The 25,289-nt window shown below is 42.6% G+C and overlaps 1 protein-coding gene and 1 pseudogene across 2 annotated transcripts; one reads left to right on the forward strand and one right to left on the reverse strand.

Annotated features, from left to right (window-relative positions):
• Positions 1–1,984: 1,984 nt before the first annotated feature.
• Positions 1,985–2,157, reverse strand: LOC122013071 (annotated as a pseudogene).
• A 9,634-nt stretch (positions 2,158–11,791) lies between these two features.
• On the forward strand, positions 11,792–23,864 carry LOC122009662 (protein YIPF5 homolog). Of its 2 annotated transcripts, none has more exons than XM_042565919.1 (2): positions 11,792–12,700; positions 23,594–23,864. In XM_042565919.1, exon 1 carries the CDS (start codon positions 11,914–11,916, stop codon positions 12,685–12,687), a length of 774 nt encoding a protein of 257 aa, XP_042421853.1. In that variant the 5' UTR covers positions 11,792–11,913; the 3' UTR covers positions 12,688–12,700; positions 23,594–23,864. The 2 variants fall into 2 exon arrangements, with proteins under 2 accessions (XP_042421853.1, XP_042421852.1); XM_042565918.1 differs by having other exon boundaries at positions 11,792–12,651.
• Positions 23,865–25,289: the final 1,425 nt, after the last annotated feature.

Raw genomic sequence — 25,289 nt, forward strand, 5'->3', positions numbered from 1 at the left:
AATCGAGCCGAGCCGAGCTAAGCTTAAAATGAACCAAACTTTTGAGATGAGTGTTCAAGCTTGACTTAGTTTATTTTTTATAAGCTTGAGCTTGGCAATTCAAGCTTGGCTTGAGTTTGATTTGAGCTTGACTTGAGCTTAGTTTGAGCATGGTTCGTTTAGATGTTATCAAGCTCTCAATTAAAGTTTCTTTGATTGTTTGAAACTTTTAGTTGTTTGATTAATATTGAGCTTGATAATTTAAACTTATTTATTTATTTATTTAATTTTATTATTTATTACATATTGAAAAGAGTTTTATTAATGAATATTATTTACAAACGTTGTTCACGAATATTGTTCACGAACGTTGTTCATGAATGTTAACAAGCTGAACACATAGGTGTTCAAGCTTGTTTGTTTAGTTTAACGAGATGTTTAAGGTTGTTTGTTTAATTAATCTCGTGTACATTGAACCAACATAAACAAGCTCTTATCAAGCCGAACACCAAGCTTGTTTACGAACGCTTGGTTTATTTACAACCCTAATTCTTTAACATCGGTCAGGCTCTAGAGGTATACATTGCTATATAAAAAGGGAAATCATCTCCCTTGAGCAGGTACGCGTCCATTCGCACTCGTCTTTTATAATTTTTTTTTCCTTCGTACATTGTTCTTCTGGGGGAAAAGTACTTGACTTGAGCGTCGGAGGGCCTGTGCCGGGAACTTTTTCCCTGGTTTTTTATTTCTAACGTTCCGTGTGTTTGTTTGAGTGTGTGCAGAGCCTAAGTGCCACCAGTCTTATCACCACTGTACTTGAGTTACACATAGGGATCCATCTTTCTAGTACACATATACTTAGTGTGTCCAAGTCACCTTCCCGTAAATACTGACGCCATCTCAATTAACTTTCGTCTGACTTAAGTTTCAAATAGGATCATATGTGTTCTAGGTGTAACCCAAAGTACAAATCTCTAAAACCAATACTACTCTGAAGCTATTGGACTAGACCTCATCGGCTGAGCTCCATTAGCTTTCCCTTTCGAACCCTCTAAGTCTATGAGCTCTTAAATTTGAATTTTCTCTTTACTTCAATAAATTATAAATTTTATCTAGATAATCATTATCTGTTGTAAAAAGGTAAAACCGTAGACGATGCCTCTAGAACAGCCACACACTTATTAGAAGAAGATAAATTATAGGATGTTTGTCTAATAACAACAGCGCAGGTAAGGTAAGAGAATGAGATAATTAGCAATATTCTGTATGAATTATCTATGTCAATATGTGGAGGCTAGATAACTATTATCTCTTCTCGATGATTATATATGAGAAAGTAAATTGAGGAGTTATAATTGACAATTCTAGAAAGGATATTTTTCTTAATTTGTCAAGATTTAACCTCCTATTATAGTAATATCGATCCTACCGTAGCCAACTCATCATTCTAGAGTTAATAGTCACTAATTATCAAATAGTTAATGTTAATAAAGATGATTATAATTAATATCACCTGGATTAATAACTAAAATGCTTAAATAATTTATTATCTTCACCTTGTACTTATTAACACTAACGTATGCTAATATTGGTCCATCTCTTTTTCTCTCGTTTTTCTTTTTTTCCATATATGAACAGATTAGAAATGCGCGGAGGAGAGTCTTCATGTAACGATAAAATTATTACCATATGATCAAAAGGTCACGAGTTCGAATCCTGAAAATAGTCTCTTGTAAAAAATAAGGTAAAACTGCGTACAATAGATCATTTTTTGGGACCCCGTATGATGAGAGCTTCGTACACCGGATTGCCCTTATAAGTATTTTTTTTATAATTTAAATTATATAATAAATTTACTTTGTTGTTTTTTTTTAAAAAAAAAAATCGAGTTGATTAATTAATTTTTAAAAACCGATCAGTCCGTCCATTTTGTACGTATTGTTTGCACAGAGTATGCACTAAACTCACCTTTAAACAAAATTAGTCGGCCATAAATTAGACTCGGCAAGGATACATCAGTCTTATGCAGTAATATAACACAAGGATGATTTTTGAAAACTCTAGCAGAAATTATTATAACAAATTCTCTCTCATGAAAAATATTTTTTTTTTATATCAGATATTAAATTGATAAGAACGATAATATACTTGATCTTAGTCAAAATGCCAAGAAAATATATCTTGTAACGTCATCGACCCAAAATATTTATAGAAATTTTTTTGTTCATAATGTTACCAATCCTAAGATGTGAAACTAAAAAGAATCATGACAATACATATTTTTTATTAAAAAACAACTAGAAAAAATTTCTAATAACTCTTAAAATTATTTTCAGTATATAAAGAAAAAAGGACATTAATATAATTTTATTTTAGGCTTCATCAAAATTAGTTGGTAAAGGATTACATTGTTAATAAAATAGTAAGATAATCAATTTTCTTTTCTGATCGTGAGATTCAATTTAGTAATTTTGGATGAACATGAAAATCTTCATTCGAGTAGGGTCTTGTTTAGCTCCCTAATACATGTTTAGCGGTCAAATGTATTCTCAAATCTCAATTTGTATTTAAGGATCAAGTCTTAGTTTAGGTAAATTCTTGAAAATTCTTTTTTAGAAAAAGGAAAAAGAAAAATATAACTATTATTGAGAAGTACAAATGTGAGTAGAAGAAAACAGATTGCTCAATAATAAGAGATGAATGGACAAATGTGAGGGGAGATCTATCTGGAAGTTTTTCATAAATAGTCAGTGGGTAATATGTTTTTGAGATCTATTGATATATCTAATTTTTTTGCTGAAAAACTTTTTGAGGTGTTGGATAAAATAGTTAACAAGGTTGGAGAGGAGAATGTTATTCAAGTGATAACTAACAATGATGCAAATTGTAAAGTTGTTGTGGAGATGTTGATAGAAAAGAGAAACATAATTTTATGGAGTCGTTGAGGTGTTGTTGGATAGAACAGTTAACGAGGTTGGAGAGGAGAATGTTGTGCAAATTATATAGTTGCTGTGGAGATGTTGAAAGAAAAGAGAAACAGAATTTAGATGCTGAGTGGTTGTGTCGTCCAATTGTTAGAGTGAATTTTGGAAGTCTTTGAGGACTTGTCACATCGTCGGATAATTATTGATAAAGGAGTACTAAAGTTACATTGATGTTAAGGATGTTCACGGGAGGCAAAGATTTGTGCAGACCAAAAGCTACTATATTTGTTTTGTTATCTCTTATTGATATGAAAGACCCACTTATTGCAATATTTTCATCGGATCAATGCTGATCCAAGCACGAATGCAGAAAATCTGAAAAAGATAAAAGGTCAAGTTATTGATTTTTCAAAAGCTCAGGGATTATTTGGAAGCAAGGCTGCAATCATGATGAGAAATACAAATGATCCAGTTAAGTGGAGGGATTCAAAAGCATTGTCCTGAGCTGCAAAGGTTGACGAGTCACCTATTAAGTTTGATTTGTAGTTCTTGTGGAAGTGGACAAAGTCGGAATACATTTTCATTTAATTTTGATAGCACAGGAAATGAACATGTTTAATACCACTTATCTGTTTTTTTTAGGTTTACCGAAGAAAAGAAGCCGCTTGTATCCAAAGAAGCCGAATGATTTGTTTCCCCTCATTCAAAATTTTAAATCAAGAACTGACAAGCCAGAACTAAAAGATTTTGGGGCATTAATGCAGACGTACGTCCTCAGATAATGAATTGATAACTGCAAAGGAAGTTGGCGAATTAAGTGGAGCAAAGGAGGAGGTTATGGTTGCCGATTTCTGTCCATCGTTAGGTTTCCCCGGCGACACGCCGGCAGTGAATACGGAAAATCATAAATAATATATTTTGGCCAGAATTTGTTCAGTTTACATTTGGTTCTCATATTGAGATAATATTTCGGGAGTTCTCAGATTTTGGAATTTATTGGCTTTTATCCAATGGGAACACACATTCGTTCCATCATACGATGGCTGATGATGGCTTAGACTATACTATGTTAATATTCCACGATGAAGTCAACTAATTGATAGACGAAATTTTTGCTTGATCAATTTTCAATTGTTTTTCTATAAAAACGTAAAATCTCAAAACAAAAAACATTACAAAAATTCTCGGGCGTTTTACCAAATAAACTATACATATCTATTTTCAGATTGATTAAATCACATATTTCTTCTCATTCGCTTTCTTATAATATCCCTTTAAAAAAACACTCCGAACTATTTTTTTCCCCCAAAATAAACTAATCTCCACTTTCATCTCTATCGAATAATCCTTCCTCTCCATCGAAGAGTTCCCTATTGGGATGGGCCGATGATTTACTCACCTGCATGTCGAGCTCCGTCTCAGAGTTTGTAATCATCTTGTGAGGTAGGACCGCTGTCACCGAGGTTGCCACAATGACTAAGAAGCTCCTTCGTAGCACCGGAAAGGTCGTATAGATCATTGGCATCATCTTTCTCATCCTCGCAAGTCCCTTTATTATTGAGATGGACTGTGAGCAATAGCTGAATTAATTGGAGATGCAACAATCTGTTGGAAAAAATTGAATGAAAACGCGACGTGTGGGTTGTAGTCCCACAAAGAAAGTGAAGCCTTCCGGCCGGCTGATTCGGAACAAAGGGGATGAAAATCCAGGGCCTGGATGACATCAACCCAAGGGGCATTTTTGTGAACCCTATTAATTGTTACATCAGTCAGACAACTTGTTGGCCAACATACAAGATAAGGAAGGTTGCCAGCTTACTTACACGCCACGTGACACGCTTGCTTGCGCCACATGACACGCAAAGCCACATGGCAAGCAAGCTTGCAAGCCACACGTGGCTTGCTGGCAGCCACCAGCAAGCCACGTTGTGGCTTGCTGGCAAGCATGCAAGCCACAACGTGGCTTGCTGTGCTTGCAAGTCTTGCAAGACTTGCACAGGCAAGGTCTATAAAGAGACCTTAAGTGGAATGAAGAGAGTAGAGCACAAGTGAAGAGAGTAGAACAGCTTAAATAGCTCAGTGAGAGAAGTTAAAATGCATTTTGTGTGCTCTTTCATTCCTTCTGAAATCCCCATGTTTCTTTCCCTTCTGTTGTGCACTTCTTTTGCTCAACAGAAATAGTGATAGTTTTCGGATCTAGTTCAGATCGTCACGACAACCAGTGCTCGGTTGTACTCGTGATCCTGCCGTTTTATCCTGGGAAACAGACGTCCACTTAATCCTCTGAGCACCGCGGAGGGGCCGAATCTGTTTTAAGGAGACAGCGCTCTGCTGGACTCGGCATCCACTCTGAGTTCGTGTTGCAGCTCTCGACATCTTGTCAGCAACTCTTAGTACAACGTGGCGCTGCTCGACAACTCACGGTGTCCACGACTCATCTACTCGGCGCGTGGCTCGGCTCGCTAGAGTCGACAGTTTGAGATTATCTGCTCAAACCTACTTGATTGTAAGTTCTTGTGACTTTGGTACGCACTCAGAAGAGTGGAAAATCACACTGATTGTAACGGGTTTGCCCAACAATCTTAAAACAGATTCGTTCTGTTACCATGGCGGCAGAAAAAGTTGAGATGCAACAGGCTCAACATGTGCCGGCCGCCTCCGCCCCGATTGGGAATGTGCCAAACTATCACGGGGAAAAACCAGAAAAATTCACAGGAGTGAATTTCAAGTGGTGGCAGTAGAAGATGTTCTTCTACTTAACTACGCTAGGTCTGGCACGTATCTTGACCGAGGAAATTCCCAAGGTTGTTAAGGGTGTAGATGAGGTGAACACCCTCCTTCTGCTCGACAAATGGAACGAGTCTGAGTTCCTCTGTCGAAACTACATCCTTAACAATCTTGCCGACTCACTCTATCTTGTGTATTGTGAGATAAAAACGGCAAAGGAACTGTGGGAATCTCTGGACAAGAAATATAAATCGGAGGATGCTGGGGCCAAAAAATTTATTGTTGGTCGTTTCCTGGATTATAAGATGAGTGACTCGAAGTCTGTAATCAGTCAGGTCCAGGAGCTTCAAGTACTCTTACAAGAAATTCACTCAGAAGGTATGACTCTGAGCGAAACCTTCCAAGTGGCAGCTATCATCGAAAAGCTACCAACTGGTTGGAAGGACTTTAAGAATTATCTGAAGCACAAGTGGAAGGAAATGAACCTGGAGGAACTTGTTGTTCGCCTTCGTATAGAAGAAGACAACAAGAATTCAGAGAGAAAACTGTTCTCTTAGGCTACTGTAAAAGCCAATGTTGTTGAGCACGGACAAAGCTCAAAACGGAAGCATCCAAAATCTTCCACGATGCAACCCAAAGGACAAAACATGAAAAAGAAGTTTTTAGGGAAATGCTACAATTGTGATCGTATGGGTCACAAGGCTTCAGACTGTAAAAGGCCAAAGAAGAAAAAGCCTGAGGCCAACTTGGCAGGAGAACAGGATATGGATCTCTGCGCCGTGATCTCTGAGGTGAACCTAATAGGTTCCAATCCTCAGCAATGGTGGATCGATACTGGAGCCACCAGACATGTGTGCTGCAACAAGGAGCTGCTCCACAACTTCGAAGAAGTCACTGGAGACAAACTATTCATGGGGAACTCAGCAACCTCGAACGTCATGGTCCAAGGAAAAGTGGTGCTGAAAATGACCTCGGGCAAGGATCTCACTCTAAACAATGTGCTGTATGTTCCGGAGATTCGAAAGAATCTAGTATCCGGTTCACTGTTGAGCAAGCATGACTTTCGCATTGTTTTTGAGTCGGATAGAGTTGTATTGTCCAAAACTGGAGTGTTTATAGGAAGAGGCTATGTATCTGATGGGCTGTTTAAGCTCAATGTAATGGCCATTAGGCCCAAGATAAATAAAAATGAAAGCTCTTCCACTTATATGCTTGAGTCTTCGTATTTGTGGCATGGTAGACTAGGACATGTTAACTACGATATATTGCGTAGATTAATAAACATGCAAAGCATACCTACATTCCACCTTGACCCAAAACACAAGTGTGAGATTTGTGTTGAAGCGAAAATGACAAGGTCATCCTTTCAACATATTGAAAGAAGTAATGAACCACTTGACCTAATCCACACTGATGTGTGCGACCTAAAAGGTACGCCAACACGTGATGGTAATAAATATTTCATCACTTTTGTAGATGATAACACAAAATACTGTTATGTGTATCTTCTCAAAAGTAAGGATGAAGCTATAGAGAAATTCGCTCTCTATAAAAATGAGGTTGAAAACCAGCGTAATAGAAAGATAAAGGTGGTTCGAAGTGACCGAGGCGGTGAATATGTGTCACCGTTTGCTGAGTTGTGTGCTGAACATGGGATCAGACATGAAACAACAGCTCCATATACTCCTCAGCAAAACGGAGTTGCTGAGCGAAAGAATCGAACGCTTAAGGAGATGATGAATGCTCTTCTCTTAAGCTCTGGATTGCCAGAGTCCATGTGGGGGGAAGCTGTGTTAACAGCTAATTACCTTTTAAATAAGGTGCCCCGAAAGAAAATAGATAAGAGCCCTTATGAGTTGTGGAATGGAAGACAACCGTCCTACAAATATTTACGAATGTGGGGGTGTCTTGCCAAAGTGTTGGTGCATGATCCGAAAAGGATTAAGATAGGACCAAAGACTATTGATTGCATATTTATTGGATATGCACAAAACAGCTCTGCGTATAGATTTTGTGTGTTTGAGTCACACATACCGGAGATACACAAGAACTCAATAATCGAATCAAGAAATGCCTCATTCTTTGAGCATGTATTTCCTTTTAAGACCCGAGAGGATGCTAGCTCCTCAAAACGGGCATATGAAACACAAGACAAAGAAAAAGATGCTGAACCAGTGGAGGTTGAGCTTAGACGGAGTAAACGAGCTCGAGTAGAAAAATCCTATGGATCGGATTTTATCACTTTCATGCTGGAAAGTGAGCCCCGGAGTTACTCAGAAGCAGTAAGCTCGTCTGATGGACCTCACTGGAGAGAGACAATTGCATCTGAGATAGAATCTATCTTGCAAAATCACACTTGGGAACTCGTGGAGCTTCCTCCGGGAAGTAAACCATTAGGTTGCAAGTGGATCTTCAAGAAGAAAATGAAATCAGATGGCACAATCGATAAATACAAGGCCAGATTAGTAATCAAAGGATACCGACAACGAGAAGGCCTTGATTACTTCGATACATATTCTCCGGTATCGAGAATAACTTCCATTAGAGTATTGTTAGCTATCGCCGCTCTATGGAATCTCGAAATACATCAAATGGATGTAAAGACAGCCTTTCTAAACGGGAATTTAGAAGAGGAAATCTATATGGACCAACCTGAAGGATTTTCTGTACCAGGACAGAAAAACAAGGTCTGTAGATTAGTGAAGTCATTATATGGCTTGAAACAAGCACCAAAGCAGTGGCATGAAAAATTTGATAATGCCATGAATGAATGTGGATTCAAGATCAATGAATGTGATAAATGTGTCTACATGAGAGTCACAGAGAATGCCTATGTCATCTTGTGCCTCTATGTAGATGACATACTTATCATTGGGAGTAATGATAAGATAATCAAATTCACTAAAGACATGTTGAACTCAAGATTTGACATGAAAGACATGGGCCTAGCTGATGTGATTCTAGGAATCAAAATTCTTAGAACGACAGAAGGACTTGTTCTTAATCAGTCCCATTACGTGGACAAGATTCTTGAGAAATTCACCAAGGGTGATACTGCGTTAACACGAACGCCAATAGATACGAGTCAACATCTATCGAAAAATCGAGGTGAAAGTATCTCGCAGATAGAATACTCTCGAGTGATTGGAAGTCTGATGTACTTGATGAGTTGTACACGACCAGACTTAGCCTACGCAATAAGCAGACTGAGCAGATACACGAGTAATCCCAGTATTGAGCACTGGAAAGGGATAACAAGAGTACTGAGGTACTTAAGGTACACTCGTGAATATGGACTGCATTATACAAGATATCCTGCTGTGATCGAAGGATACAGCGATGCAAGTTGGATATCTGATATACAAGACTCTAAGTCTACGAGTGGATATGTCTTCATTCTAGCTGGTGCAGCCATTCTTCTAAGCAAACCGTAATAACCAGATCCACGATGGAATCTGAGTTTGTAGCTCTTGACAAATGTGGTGAAGAGGCTGAATGGCTACGACAATTCTTAGAAGATATTCCACGTTGGCTAAAACCTGTGCCGGCGATTTGCATACATTGCGATAGTCAATCAACAATTGGTCGGGCACAGAGCCATCTGTATAATGGTAAGTCTAGATATATACGTCGTAGACATAATACCATTAGACAACTACTCTCAACTGGAGTTATCACTGTTGACTATGTGAAGTCAAAAGATAACCTAGCGGATCCGCTAACCAAGGGGTTAACTCGAGAGTTAGTTGCAAGCTCATCACAGGGAATGAGCTTGATGTCGTTGTCAGCGATCAGTGCAGAGGACACCCAACCTATGCTGACTGGAGATCCCAAGAACTAGGTTCAAAGGGACAACTAATCTGTACTGACTAGACACACTGTAGGGGAAGCCCCATGAAACAGTGACGAGACCAGGATAAGCCGATGGGCTTTTAATGATCAAAAAAGAGTAGATGGTAACTCTTAAGGGATCACCTATGTGAGAAAGAAGTGGGGCCACTTCAAAGAGAATTGGAGGCACAATTCTGAGAGCTTCTCACAGAACCAGGCGTGTTTATGGCCAAGAACGAACACACTCATGAGACCTGAGCTATATCAGGGAGAGTCTTGGGTAAGAGCTGTCCATGCTTACACCACCGGCCGAACAGTTCAAAGACATCGTGTCTACTAATCAGCCAGTGAGCAAACAGAGTTTACAAGGGAAGGTTCAAAGGGTAACCCCTACCTATCCTATACTCGACTCAACTGTCGAAAACTATCACAAATCCTTGTTTTCATTCATGTGGGGGATTGTTGGAAAAAATTGAATGAAAACGCGACGTGTGGGTTGTAGTCCCACAAAGAAAGTGAAGCCTTCCAGCCGGCTGATTCGGAACAAAGGGGATGAAAATCCAGGGCCCGGATGACATCAACCCAAGGGGTATTTTTGTGAACCCTATTAATTGTTACATCAGTCAGACAACTTGTTGGCCAACATACAAGATAAGGAAGGTTGCCAGCTTACTTACACGCTACGTGACACGCTTGCTTGTGCCACATGGCACGCAAAGCCACATGGCACGCAAAGCCACATGGCAAGCAAGCTTGCAAGCCAAGTGGCTTGCATGCAAGCCACGTTGTGGCTTGCTGGCACATTGCAGCCACCAGCAAGCCACGTTGTGGCTTGCTGGCAAGCATGCAAGCCACAACGTGGCTTGCTGTGCTTGCAAGTCTTGCAAGACTTGCACAGGCAAGGTCTATAAAGAGACCTTAAGTGGAATGAAGAGAGTAGAGCACAAGTGAAGAGAGTAGAGCAGCTTAAATAGCTCAGTAAGAGAAGTTAAAATGCATTTTGTGTGCTCTTTCATTCCTTCTGAAATCCCCATGTTTCTTTCCCTTCTGTTGTGCACTTCTTTTGCTCAACAGAAATAGTGATAGTTTTTGGATCTAGTTCAGATCGTCACGACAACCAGTGCTCGGTTGTACTCGTGATCCTGCCGTTTTATCCTGGGAAACAGACGTCCACTTAATCCTCTGAGCACCGCGAAGGGGCCGAATCTGTTTTAAGGAGACAGCGCTCTGCTGGACTCGGCATCCACTCTGAGTTCGTGTTGCAGCTCTCGACATCCTGTCAGCAACTCTTAGTACAACGTGGCGCTGCTCGACAACTCACGGTGTCCACGACTCATCTACTCGGCGCGTGGCTCGGCTCGCTAGAGTCGACAGTTTGAGATTATCTGCTCAAACCTACTTGATTGTAAGTTCTTGTGACTTTGGTACGCACTCAGAAGAGTGGAAAAATCACACTGATTGTAACGGGTTTGCCCAACACAATCGACCCTCCTCGGCGCTCCCACCACCTTGACACCACTTTATATCACCGTCGCACCATTCAAGTGTGAAAAGGAATGAGATGATTGATCTAATTTCATACTTAGTTAGATGATAGCCTTAATTCATTTTTAAGGTAGTTGTATTAAATTCAATGAATTAATCTTAAATTTCATGAGGATGGTGAAAGATTATCTTATTTTATTTATTTTTTAATCATTTTTTCTCATGAGGATAGAAAAGTGTTTAAGAATAAAATAGATGAGCTTCTATAAATGATTGATCATATTGATATTCTCTTATCACTTTTTAGTATTACTATACATTTTGTATTAAAAAACAGATACTATTTAGTATTTATCATGTCTTTTCAATTGTTATATATTGAAAAAAAATATAAGACAACTTAGGATTGATTGATGAAAAAAAATATTATCTGATGACGATATTTAGTTATTGTAACTCATATCTTTAACTAGTTTATTTTTTTCTTAATTTGTATCATATTACAGGTGAAATTATTTTGATTGGTAATATTTACTTATTTGAACTGAGATTATGTACTATAGCCCGTTCTAAAAGTGAACTCTTGATGGAGAACGATAAAATTAGATTTTTTTTTGTGGAAAAAAAATAAAATGGTTTGAAATCTCTTTCAGATAAATAGTGAAAAGTAAAAGGGGAGGTATTATGAAAAAGAGAATAGAAAGACCTACGTGATTTGGTCGTTTGATAATATGTAAAATTAAGTACGTTGTCAGTTAAAAGCTGAAAAATTTCGTACAAAATATTCCCGTTGTTTTGAGAATTTTGGTTTATTTAAATATCCCCTTGATAAAATGAGTAGAAATGCCGGTTGACTTGAAAAACAAGACTTTACTGCTTCCGACTGACGAGTCACGACTCAGTTCGCGACGGGAACATACGGCCGACTCGCGAGCCATCGCGCCGCCGCTTCCTTCCACGTGAAGCCATGGCCAAGGAGTTCCCCGTCCCGCAGGTGGTGTTCCCCTCCTCCGACGGAAATCTTAACGTCCGCCCTCGGATCCACCAGTCCAGTCCGGCCTTCAAACCGCCGCGCCCCGACATCCCTGCCCCCTCCAACCCTAACATCCCCTTCGTGTCCTTCGACGTCGGCGCCGCCCAGGCCTCGTCCTCCTTCTCTGCCTCAGTCTTCGCGGCATCTGCTTCTGGCGGCGGATCCATCTCCTCCTCCGGCTCTTTCGAAGACGAGCCGCCGCTCCTCGAGGAGCTCGGCATCAACACCCGCCAAATCTGGCGCAAGACCGTTTCGATCCTGAACCCTATCCGTTTGAAGCCCGATCTCCACGAGGATGCTGATCTCGCCGGCCCGTTCATCTTCCTCATGGCGTTCGGCCTGTTCCAGCTTCTCGCGGGGAAATTCCACTTTGGGATCATCTTGGGGTGGGTAACCGTCGCAGCGGCCTTCCTCTACGTGGTCTTCAATATGCTCGAGGGGAGGAATGGGAACTTGGATCTCTACCGATGTTTGAGCTTGGTTGGATACGGCATGCTGCCGATGGTGATCCTCTCGGCCACGTCTCTCTTTGTGACCCATGATGGCCCTGCGATCTTCGCGATTGCAGCGGTGTTTGTGCTGTGGTCAACGAGGGTTTGTACGGGGCTTCTTGTGGAGCTGGCGTCAGGAGGGGATGGGCACAGGAGTCTCATAGCCTACGCTTGCTGGCTGGTATACATGCTTTTCTCTCTGCTCATTGTGTTCTGATTGTTGGTGAACGGTAAGAATTCACAAACTCATTGTTCTTGCTGTCTCATCTTATTTTTCTATTCTCGTTGTTTATTTATATGTTAGTTTCTAATTGGATTCTAAGAACTTTTAACATTGCTTGTTATGGTTAATTAATTTGATATGATGATTATGAATTTGTATCGTAACTGATGGGTCTGGAACTGGAATGCTAGCACATTATTTACATCTCTAATGCTAGGAGGAGGAATACCTTACTGTCGATATCAAAATGGTCCCCTTTTTTTTCATAATAGGCAGTTTTTATTGCTTAGTCATGATGGAATGAGAATGAACATTCTGATTGGTTCTTCAGATTGTTCATTTATGACATGAATAGAAGTAAATGAATCAGATACTGTCTCATCTCAAATCATATAATTGGTTCTCTAACTTGGACCATATTAGCTCATTTCACTTGTCCATCTATGGTGTACTAGATGCAAGTTCATAATACTTTGTTACTTGCTGAAAAGCATATTGATCAATAGTGCTCATGATTGGTACTGAGTATTAGGCCTGCAAGAATGAGGGATGTGTAACTAAAGCATTTGGTGTTGTAGTAGGGGTGTTAAAGAGCCAGACACTACACAGACCCATTCAGCCTGATTTTTTTCCATCCCATGCTCAACACCAGCTTCAAACAGGTTGTGCTTGTGCTGAGCACAGCTCAAAAAGCTAGTTTGCCTTGCCCGGACGGGCATGTGAGCACCATGCTTGTGTCAGCCTTGGTTTACGGGCCCGATAATTTAAATTAAAAAATATGAAAAATAACTATAAAATTTTATTAACTAAAAGCTTGATATTAAAATTGATATTTTTATTTTTAAAGATAATTAAATATAAAAGATGGATGAATTTCTGTTTCACTTTTATGTCATGTTTTTCTGTGGTAGGGATGGTTTTTCTTTATTGGAGATGGAGGAATTTCTTGTATACTTCTTTGTGCAACAAACATTAATTGGATACTATAAGACAATCACCCTGATCTCATCATGATTTTCTTAGTTTGGTAAAAATTCCATTCTATTTTCTCATAATGTATCTTTGGAAAAATGCATATGGAATTTCAGTTGTAAAGAGAGGTTAGGCTGTTGCATTGCGGGGAGAAATGCCTTTCATCTTTCTTATTATCTCCTACTTTGAAATTGTATCTACCAAAATGTTGGCTCAACTATTGGGATGAACATCAAGAATGCATTAAATATTGTAGTGGCATAAAGTTGTTGCCTTGAAGTAGTCTGGCTAGCAGTTTGTATGCGTCTCATGGGTTGTTGGACTATTTCTCTACACTTTTCATCTGTTTGTTAAATCAATTACATTTGAAGACATGGGAAGTAGAAGGAGAAAAGAGAAATTCAAAATCTAAATCAGTTCACTAGTAATGCTATGATCGTACACACAGCAAATTGTGTGACAAAATACTTACACCATCTATATATACTTGGGACATAAATTGTACTATTATTGTTTGATCCTGTCCTAAAATTGGGAAGATAGCATGGATCTAGTTGCTTTGATTGAATGTAGACCTCGTTCCGCTCTACAACACAAGGAAAGTTAGTGCCGAGCCAGGGAAGGGGTCCCGGCGTTTGCCCTCCGACGCTTAAGTCAGTAATAGGAAAGAGAAAAAAAATGGAGCAACAGTAAGCACAGGTGTGAATAGTGAATAATGCGTACCTCCGCCGGTGTATGGACCCCCCTTTATATAGCGCTCCCGCGGGTGATGTGCACACTCCTTGGGACGTGGACACGTTCTCCAATTGGTCTTATGAAAGGACCTGTCAGGAAAGTGTCCCTGACACCATACCTTAACAGGGCATGCATATCCCTGACAAGACAGTAGAAGCTTCCGTCATATGATCCGCCTGTTGACCATGCCTTGTGTCAGCGGCACTATCTCCTAGAAGGATATTAAGAGATACGTCCATGATCCCTCTATTCGGTCGAGCGGGATAACCGCTCGGTTGGGAACTCATCTGCTCGGTCGGACTCGACTGCTCTTCCCTGTGGTGACTCGACTCGATAGCTTGTTTTTGCCCGACCGGACTAACGCTCCTGTCGTCCTAATGCTCCTCTGCTCCGTGATGAGCGCCTGATGATCTTGGCTATACGGGCATTTTGCTTAGACCAACCCTTTGCCGGTTAGGCGGTTCATGCCCGACCGGCCACTGCAGGAGAGCTCCGCTCGCCCCCCTTCGGTGAGCCCGTTGGTTCTTTGACGTTGACCTCCTTGACTTTGACCTCCACGTCGGCTGCTAACTTCGTCCTTTGACCTTCACTTAGTTCTTAGAAGGACTAACCGCCGACTAAAGCACTGAGACGATGACCGGACCGAGTATCTGCTCTCCGAAGTTCGAGGGAGAATTTGCGTTATGGTAAAAACACATGGAGGTATTTTTTAAAACTGATTTTGAAATTTTTTTGATAATTAAATATGATTTTGTAGCTCCCAAAGACCAATAAGGAAATGAAAAAGAAGAATACCAATAGAGCAAAAAGAAGCAAGCAGATTTTGTAATGAACAGACGAGCCGAGTTCCACCTACTCAGCGTACTTCCATCCCAGGAAGTAAATCGGATTGAAAATTACGAATCAACAAAGGAACTTTGGGAGAAGTTCTTAGAACTACACGAAGGAACTTTCGAAGCAAAGCTCGCGAGACGAAATCGGCTCTGGAACCAACTAACGAACCTCCGGAGGGAAGAAAGCGAAACAGTCGCACATCTGCACTCGAGGATCAAAGAACTCATCATCGGACTCACGAATCTCGAAAAAAAGGTAACTAACCAAGATTTATTAAGGTACACTTTAAATGCATTTCCTAGGACATCTGAGTGGACCTCTATAGTCGACTCATTTTATATATCTAAAGACCTAGAAGTTACTTCATTAGAAATTTTTTTTTCCACCTTTAAACTTCATGAATCTTGATGTGCAGAGATGAAAAAGGAGCCTAGTCAGAACATTGTTTTGAAGACAAGAACGGACAATCTAGACTCAGAAGCGTCAATCGACGAAGATGAAGCGGTGCTATTAGTAAGAAAATTTAATAAATTTATTAAATCTAATAAAATTAATTCACAGACGAGAAAGCATTATCAGAACAAAAAGTAGGCCCGATATTACAACTGCAATGAAGAAAGACACAAATTTTCTAAGTATTAATGAATGAACGCCCGTCCGACGTTTCTTCTTTCTGTCAGATTTTGCTAGTGTTAATGAATGCATCGCCGTTCGGCTTAAGTGGGGCTGTGTACCACTTAGCGTTTGGCGAAAATTTTCTAAGTATTAATGAATGAATGTTCGTCCGACGCTTTTTCTTTCTGTCAGATTTTGCAAGTGTTAATGAATGCATCGTTGTTCGGCTCAAGTGGGGTTGTGTACCACTTAGCGTTTGGCGAGAATTTTCTATGTATAATTCCTTGCCATCCCGATCGTCGATGTAACTGGTTGCTGAGATGTTCGAGCGATCACTTCAACATGGCCGAATGACCATATTTTAGTGAAAAACTGCTGCTTCTAGCCGCAACTTTTGACTTCTTATCAGCTTATTCTCGGCTTGTATAGCCGTCATCGACTTTATTTGTCGTAGGCTCGGGTTTATAGCCGTCGATTGACTTTATTCGTTGCAGGCTCGGGTCTATAGCCCTTGCTCGACTGTTGTTGGTGTAGACTCGGGTTTATAGCCGCCGCTCAACTGTTGACGTAGACAAGGGTTTATCGTCGTCGCTTGACTGTTGAAGGCGTAGATAAGGGTTTATAGTCGCCGATCGACTGTTGACGTAGACAAGGGTTTATAGTTGCCGCTCGACTTTTAACTTGTCTAATCGGCGTAAGAGTCTTGGACACTTGTGAATTTTATTCAAGGCTCACCTGCATTTACAGGACATACGTTGATATAATTTTATCTGAATTTAACCACGCACCTCTCACCCGGCTTTATAGGGCTAGAGATGGTTGGCGCTCTAAGGCCGCTCGAGCCTTCTTCCGTCTTCGTCCAGTAGGTATTAGACTCCCAAACGGAGCTTTTGAATAACTCTATAAGGTCCTTCCCATGGAGCCTCCAGCTTGCTGACGTCGCCGACCGACTTCACTATTTTCCATACCAGGTTGCTGACCTGGAATGACCTTGGGATTACCCTCCAGTTGTAGTTCGGCTTCATGCGCTGCCTGTACCCCATTAGCCGGACGACAGCCTTATCCCGCACTTCGTCCGCCAGGTCGAGCTCCATGAGTCTCTGCTCGACGTTCCTATTGTCGTAGACCAAATGGATCGGTGTGACGCTGGTCGCCTCTCTTGGTGTGGTGCGATGGGCCCACAAGATGCTAGGGAGTTCATCGACCCAACTGCCTCCAGCGTAGTCAAGCCAAGCCCGTAACTCTCTAAGGATTTCCCGGTTGGTGACTTCCGCTTGGCTGTTGCTCTGGGGGTAAGCCACCGAGGTGAAAGCTTGCATAATGTCATAATCTTTGCACCACTCCTTGAGTCTCTGTTCGGCGAACTGTCTTTCGTTATCCGAGATGAGCCGGCGAGGGATGCCAAATCGACATAAGATATTTTGCCATATAAATTTGATGACCATATGCTCGGTTATCTTGGCTAGCGGCTCGGCCTTCACCCACTTTGAGAAATAATCTACTACAACGAGTAGAAATCTTCGCTGATCGGTTGTCAATGGAAATGATTCAACGATGTTCATGCCTCATTGGTCGAACGGACAAGACACGGTAGATGCCTTCATCTCCTCAGTGGATCGGTGCGGGATGCTATGATATTTTTAACATGATAAGCAGGTGGCTATAGTCCGATCGACGTCATCCTGCAAGGTGGGCCAAAAATATCCTGCAGCAGGATCTTCCGAGCTAGCGATCTGCCGCCCGGGTGACTTCCGCAGGAGCCTTGATGAACCTCCTTTAAGATATATTCGATGTCCTCCGATCCGACGCACTTGAGCAGCGGCCTTAAGAAAACTCTTTTATATAGCTGATCCCCGATCAGGATGAACTGCCTGCCCCTCTTTTTCAACAGATGAGCTTTCTCCTGATCGGCTAGTGCGACGCCCGATCGGAGGAATTCTATCAGTGCCGTCCTCCAGTCGCTCGGGGAGGTTATTCCATCCATCATATCGATATGTGCCACCAGTGAGACCTGTTCGATCGGTTGATCTACAGCGATAATGAACTGGCTAACTTAGCCAGCTCATTCGCGACTTGGTTGTCCGATCGGGGGATCTCCTGTATAACCACTTCTTGGAAGTTTGCTTTAACTTCTCGAAAGCTTCGGTATATAGCTTGAGTCGGGTGTTGCTTATGTCGAACGTGCCCATTAGCTGCTGCGCCGCCAACTGAGAATCCGAGTGAATGAGGACTCTAGTGGCTCCTACATGTCGAGCTGCTTGTAAGCCGACTAAGCCTCATACTCAGCTTCGTTATTTGTAGCCCGATAATCCAGCCGCACGGACAACTGCATCCTGTTCTCTCGAGGCAAAATCAAGAGGATGCCTATCCCACTTCCTTGCCGGGTGAATGGACCATCTACGTAGATCTTCCAAGTGGTATCCGACTCGATGTTTTGGACGTTGGTCACAAAATCAGCTAAGGCTTGGGCCTTGATCACCGTTCGTGGTTGATACTGTATGTCGAATTCGCTAAGGCTGGTGGTCCATTTGATTAGCCGTCCGGACACTTCTGGGTTACGGAAAAACTCTTCCGAGCGTGCTGTTGGTCATAACTATAATTGGATGTGAGAGAAAGTATGGACGAAGTCTCTCTGAGTGGCCAGTACTTGCTCGTATGCCACTTTTTCAAGACTGGTGTAACAGGATTCTGCATCTTTTAATATATGACTTAGAAAGTACACGGGCTGTTGCTTAGAGCCGTTCTGCCACACCAACGCCGAGCCAACCGCATAGTCGGTGGACGACAAGTAGATTCAAAGCGGCTCGCCAACGCTTGGCATGACCAATACAGGTAAGGAGTTAAGGTACTCCTTGAGCTCCTGCAGCGCCTTGTTGCACTCTGCGTCTCATTGGAACTTCGTCGCTTGGCATAGTATCTTGAAGAACGGATGACTCCGGTCGGACGATTTGTAGATGAACCTTGATAATGCGATGATCTGTCCGATTAGCCGTTTGGCCTCCTTCAGGCTTCAAGTTGCAGGACGGGGGTATATCCTGCAACGCCTTTACCTTGCTTGGATTCACCTCGATCCCCTTTTCGGTGATGATGTATCCGAGGAAGCAACCACTCTTTGCTCTGAACAGACACTTGTTTGTATTCAGCTTTATCCCATATTCCCTCAGAGTTCGGCGAGTTTCTTCAATATCTGTGCAAAGGTAAATGGCTTGGAGAGATTTTATTAATATGTCATCAACATATACTTTCATGTTGTGGTCGATCTGCCATCGGAACACCTTGTTCATCAGTCTCTGATAGGTGGCGTTGGCATTCTTCAATCCGAACGACATCACGTTGTAATAGTAAGTCCCGTCGGCCGTAATGAAGCTGACTTTCTCTTGATCTTCATGGATGAGCAACACTTAATGGTAACATTGGTATGCGTCGAGTATGCAGATCAGCTCACAACCCGCCGTGAAGTCCACCATTTGATCTATCCGGGGCAGTGGATAGAAGTCCTTTGGGCAGGCCTTGTTCAGATCACGGAAGTCGATGCAGACTCGCCACTTGTTGCCCGGCTTGGAGACCAGCACGACATTGGCCAACCAGCTCGGGAACTGAACCTCACGAATGTGATTGGCTTCTAGTAGTTTTTCTATCTCCGCTCGGATGATCTAGTTCTGCTCTGCACTGAAGTCCCTCTTCCATTGTTTCATCGGCCGGGCGTCTGGTCGGATGTGAACCTCGTGCTGTGCTACGCTTGGCGAGATGCTCGAGAGCTCATGGGTCGACCAAGCGAACACATCATGATTTCACCTGGGCAGGTGACCAGCTCTGCCTTCTTCTTCTCTTTCAGGTCGGCGGTGATGAAGGTGGTGGCCTCCGATCGGATGGATCTTGAATTCCTCCTTTTCCTCATAGACTAGCGCGGGAAGCTCCTCCATGATGGTGTTCACCTCCAAACACTGAATCTTTTGTGCTCCCCTCGTCTCTGTCTTGACCATCTTGATGTAACATCGCTGAGCGACCAACTGGTCACCTTTGACTTCGCCTATCTCATTGTTCACCGGGAACTTTATTTTCTGGCAGAAGGTGGACACCACCACTCGGAACTCATTGAGGGTCGGTCTGCCTAATATGACATTGCAGGCGGACGGTGCGTCCACCACAATGAAGTTTGTGGTCCTTGTCCTCTCGAGCGGCTCCTTTTCGAACGATATGGCTAGCCGTGCTTGGCCGATCGACTTCATTGCTTGTGAACCCATAGAGCAGGGTCGTCATTGGCTGCAACTAGCTTCGATCAATTTGCAGCTGGTCGAACGCCTTCTTGAATATAATGTTCATCGAGCTACCTGTATCAACAAAAGTCCGATGAATAGTATAATTAGCTATCACCACCCGAATGATTAAGTCGTCATCGTGCGGGATTTCTACTCCCTCCAGGTTTTGGGGGCCGAAGTTGATCTTGGGTCCCTCGGCCTTCTCCTTGCTGCATCCAACAACATGTATTTGTAGTCGCCGGGCGTGCGACTTCCTCGCTCTGTTTCAATCACCGCCGGTCGGCCCATTGGCGATCATTCCAATCTCTCCCCAAGCGACGTTGTTTCAGTTCTTCTCTCGAGCTGAGGGTCTGTTCCGTTCAGCAGAAGATTGGGCGGAACTTGTGTTGTTCCTCCGTTGAGGTTGATGCTGTCGTCGCTTAGCCGTTGTTCTCTCGTCATCTCGTCGGCCTGCTGATCGTCACCTCTGATGCCGATCGGGTGATGGTGACCAGCGACAATATCCTCGAGGAGCAGGTTGGCTTGCAATTGGCGTCAGATCGTAGCAGTCACGTGTGTTGTGCGTTGCCGATCGATGGAACAAGCAAAATATCAGCGCCCATAACTTGCCTTTCGCAGCCTTCGGGCGACCGACTACGACATGTTGCACGCCTGGTGTTGTTGTGCTCCTCCCGATCGGGGTCCCTTGGATGGTTGCTGGCTACTCGGTGGTCGTCGCTTAGGTGTTGCGGTGGATTCGGCAGGCGCCTCCTTCCTTCTCGCCGCTTGGGCCTCTTCCACGTTTATGTATTCTGTAATTCTCCTGTGCAGGTGGTCGAAGTCTTTTGACAGCTTCCGAATGAGGGAGTGGAAGAATTCCCCCTCGGTGAGTTCTTGGGCAAAGGCGTTCACCAATATTTTCGAGGAGACCGATGGAATATCCATGGCCACCTGGTTGAACCACTTGAGGTAAACCCTCAGTGCTTTTTTGGGTCCTTGCTTCAGCGCGAACAGATTAACGCTTGTCTTTTGGTAGCAGTGGCTGCTGGCGAAGTGATGCAAGAATATCGCTTGGAAGTCTTTGAAGTTATGAATCGAGCCGATTGACAATCGTCTGAACCAGCGCTGCGCCGATCCAGAAAGGGTGGTGAGGAAGACCCGACACTTCACTCCATCGGTGTACTAGTGGAGTGTGATCGCGTTATCAAACTTGGCCAGGTGGTCATCCAAATCGGTCTTTCTATTGTACTCCCTGATCGCTAGTGGGGTGTAGTGTCTTGGCAGAGGGTCATCTAAGATCTGAGAGAACTGTTGGTTGATCCGCTTGGGCGAACCATCATCCCTTGGTGCTTTCCATTTCCACGCGTTCCGAACGGGCGCATCATTCGACGAGGATCCTGTTCCCTATCTGCTCGACCCAACTCCTCTGATGGAGTATGGAACAGTGCCCGATGAAAGGGAATTGGTGTATTGGGCGTGCCCTTGTATATGTCGGTCGACTTCTTATTTTGTTCTCAAACGGATACATGCTTCGCTCGGTCTCTATATCCGACTTGATGACTCGCTGCTGATGCCACGGGCTCATGTACCTGGCGCTCGGTCAGCACCTGTTGCTGTTGTTGCTCTACCATTTTTGCTGCTTGGGCTTGTATCAGTATATCCAGCTCCTCCTTTGTTAAAGTCACTGTAGTGAGTCGCCCAGCGTCCTCCATCTTCACGTATCGGATGCAGGTTACGTTCCCATAAATGACGCCAAGATAATCCTATCCGAAAATCGAGAAGATGACTAGCTGGAGATGTGGCTGCTGCGTTGACTGGATGTGGACTATGCTCCGCTCTGCAACACAAGAAGCGTCAGTGCCGAGCCAAGGAAGGGGTCCTTGACGTTGGCCTTCCGACGTTCAAGTCAGTCACTGGAAAGAGGGAAGAAAATGGAGCAACAGTAAGCATAGGCGTGAATAGTGAATAACGCGTACCTCCGCTGGTGCATGAACCTCCTTTATATAGTGCCCCCACGGGCGACGTGCAGGCTCCTCGAGGCATGGGTACGTTCTCCAATTTGTCCTATGAAAATGCTTATCAGGAAAGTGCCTCTGATACCATACCTTAACAGGATATATCCCTGATAAGACAGTAGAAGCTTCTGTCGTACGATCCGCCTGTTGACCATGCTTTGTGTCAGCGACACTATCTCCTAGAAGGATATTAAGAGATACGTCCATGATTCCTCTGCTCGACCGAACGAGATAGTCGCTCGGCTGGGAACTCCTCCGCTCGGTCGGACTCGGCTGCTCTTCCCTGTAGTGACTCGACTCAATAGCTTGTTTCTGTCCGACCGGACTAACGCTCCGGTTGTTCCAACGCTCCTCTGCTATGAGCGCTTGATGATCTTGGCTGCATGGGCGTTTTGCTTGGACCAGCCCTTTGCCGGTCGGGTGATTCATGCCCGATCGACCACTGCAGGAGAGCTCCGCTCGGCCCTCCTTCGGTGAGCCCGTTAGTTCTCTGGCGTTGACCTCCTTGATTTTGACTTCCATGTTGACTGCTATCTTCGTCCTTTGACCCACACTTAATGGGCCCCCCTTTTATCACCGTATCACTGATGTTTCATTTTTTTACATCTTTCCAAAGGAATATTATCTAGAAATTACAAAGATTGGTGATATTCGTTGATGAGAGAACAACTAATTGCTGATAAAAGTAACTCATTGTTCTGTCTCTTAGGACTCAGTGGATACAGAGAAGGGATATATAAGGTGGTAGTTTTTTTATTAGTCTGTGTGATGGTCGATCATACCCTTTGGCCATCTGTTTGTGGGAGTTTATGCCCCCCCTGTTATAGCTTATTAGCACCTACTAATTTGCTCACATCTCTTTTCCTCTTATATCTCTTTTCAAAGATAGTCAATATGATTTATATAACCATGCCATTAACTTTCACTTTTCTTGTGTTTTTATTGGCAAACTCACTTAGAATTATTAATTTCGGCCACATTATGTTCCATTATTCTGTTCACAAGGCATGTGTTAAATTTAGACCGAACAATGCATGCTGCACTTTTAATTATTGCTCATACCTTTGCTATTGTATTTCTCTACAACTTTTAAGAGAGTTCATACCTTTGTGTGTGTGTATATATATATATATATATATATATATATATATTAGTTTTGATAGGCTTCTCACGTCCCTTCCGCGGCTCCACTGCACGACTAAGTGAGTTGGGGCGCCCCAAAGTGATCCGGGTGCCCTGAGTAAGTCAGAATTGGGGTGTCCGAATCACTTCCGAGTGCCCCCACTGACTGAGTCACACAGCGCCGTTGCCGAAGCAAAGTGTGCAGCGTATCATCTCTCAATATATATATAGGTTGTTCTAGCTTGATATTGTATTCTGTGACTAACTTTATTTACGTTCATGTCTTCATTACAACTTAATAATTTGATTCATCTTTGTTTACACCAGTGTCATGATTCATAATTTGATCCCTGCAACTTTGCTTAGCAGATTGATCTGATTAGCGCTTTCGATGGTGCCATTTCTTTTGTTCTTGGATGAAGAAGCTGAAGTGACCCAACATCCTTTCTATCTGGTGTTCTTGTAGTCAAGTAAATTTTTCTTTAGATAATTTTAGAAAATTTTGGAGACATGTATTATCCTGATGGTGAATCAATCTTCAGTTGATAGATGATATCACATAACTTTTAACTCACTTTTGTTTTGTTTTTATTAAAATTTGGAGAAAGCATTGGGCCACTAAGTGGTTACATCTGTCTTATATTTTTAACCTCTTACGACTTTATTTCCATCAAAATGAGTGGATGTTTATGTTATGTTTTGTTTTCTTCATTCATGTCTTCCATGGACCTCTGTGTGTGAAGTCAACTTTATTAAATCTGGTTCGATTATAAAGTTCAGAGATGAAATGCACCTCCATAAAGTAGGATATAAAGAAAGATTACTTTTCTATCAAAGCATATTTCTCCAAGTGTATGTATACCATTCTGTTATGTTTAAGCAGTAGTGGCCCATTATTCAAGTAGAGAGCATCTCAAATATTGCTCTTATGTTGCTTTTGCTCTTTGGCTTTGCTTATCTTAGATAGGGATAGAAGTAGAGTGGGAATCACATTTTTTTAATTCTACATAAACTCTTTGAATGATAAACAGGTTTTGAATTCTCTTTTTTAATCTTGACTTGGAGGTTATGAGAACAATTTTGTTTGGATTAGTAATGGTAGATTAAATCCCTATCAACATTGTTGTTAAACTGATTTGAGCCCTATAATACCACACGCACTACACAACACTAAACTACATGGTTTCTGTAATACACATGCTTTGAATCAAGCCCAACTTAATCAGGAGCAACATTTAGATGACAGCTTAATTTCATGAACAGAAGGTGACAAGTCGTTGCCAAGGCAGGGTAAGCCTAAGGCATCCTATTCATATATCTCCACCCCCAAATCAGGGGCGGAGTCACGTTGATGATTGGTGGGACAACTGTCCCACCTCAATATTTTGTAAATGTCCATAAATATTAGAAAATTACAATCTTGCCCCACTAAAAAATAAAAGTAGGGCTCGCAAGTTGCAACCCTCGTCCTGAATTTCTCTCCTCGTTGCCCTCTCCCTGCGTGGTTGTGCGTCGCCTGTGCTCCCTGAGACGACCCCCTAATCCCTATCCATCTTCATCGACGGCGACTCTGAGATTTTCTCCGCCCTCCTCTTCCTCCTCCGCTCCGGTTCTCTAGTCTCTACCCTCCGCCGCCTCCGTAGCTTCTCCAAGCAAAACCTCATCATCATCGACGACTCGACGAGACTCTTTTACGGTGTCGAGAGCCGGCTTCCCTCCGCCTTGTCCCCGCCGCCACTCGTTGGATTCGACGACGCTACTGTGCTTGCCTCCACCATCCACAGTGTTGGACGTCATTCCCTAATTTCCACTGCTTTGTCCGCCGGATTCAAGACTTCGAGGACCGCTGGTAGCCTGGTATCTTCCCCAATTTCACTTATTACTTTCTCTTATTATTTAGTAATTTTGGTTGATTAAATATTATTGGCCTTACATACGTTACATTACTAATTTACTAGTTAACTCACAATGTAGTAAAACAACATATTTTTAAGACCAAGAAAGTGAATTTCTTGACTGATCAGATTCTCGATTATACAAATTGAGAAAAGAAGTTAACATTTTA

Source organism: Zingiber officinale, chromosome 8A, assembly GCF_018446385.1.
Source record: "Zingiber officinale cultivar Zhangliang chromosome 8A, Zo_v1.1, whole genome shotgun sequence".
Lineage (NCBI taxonomy): Eukaryota > Viridiplantae > Streptophyta > Magnoliopsida > Zingiberales > Zingiberaceae > Zingiber > Zingiber officinale.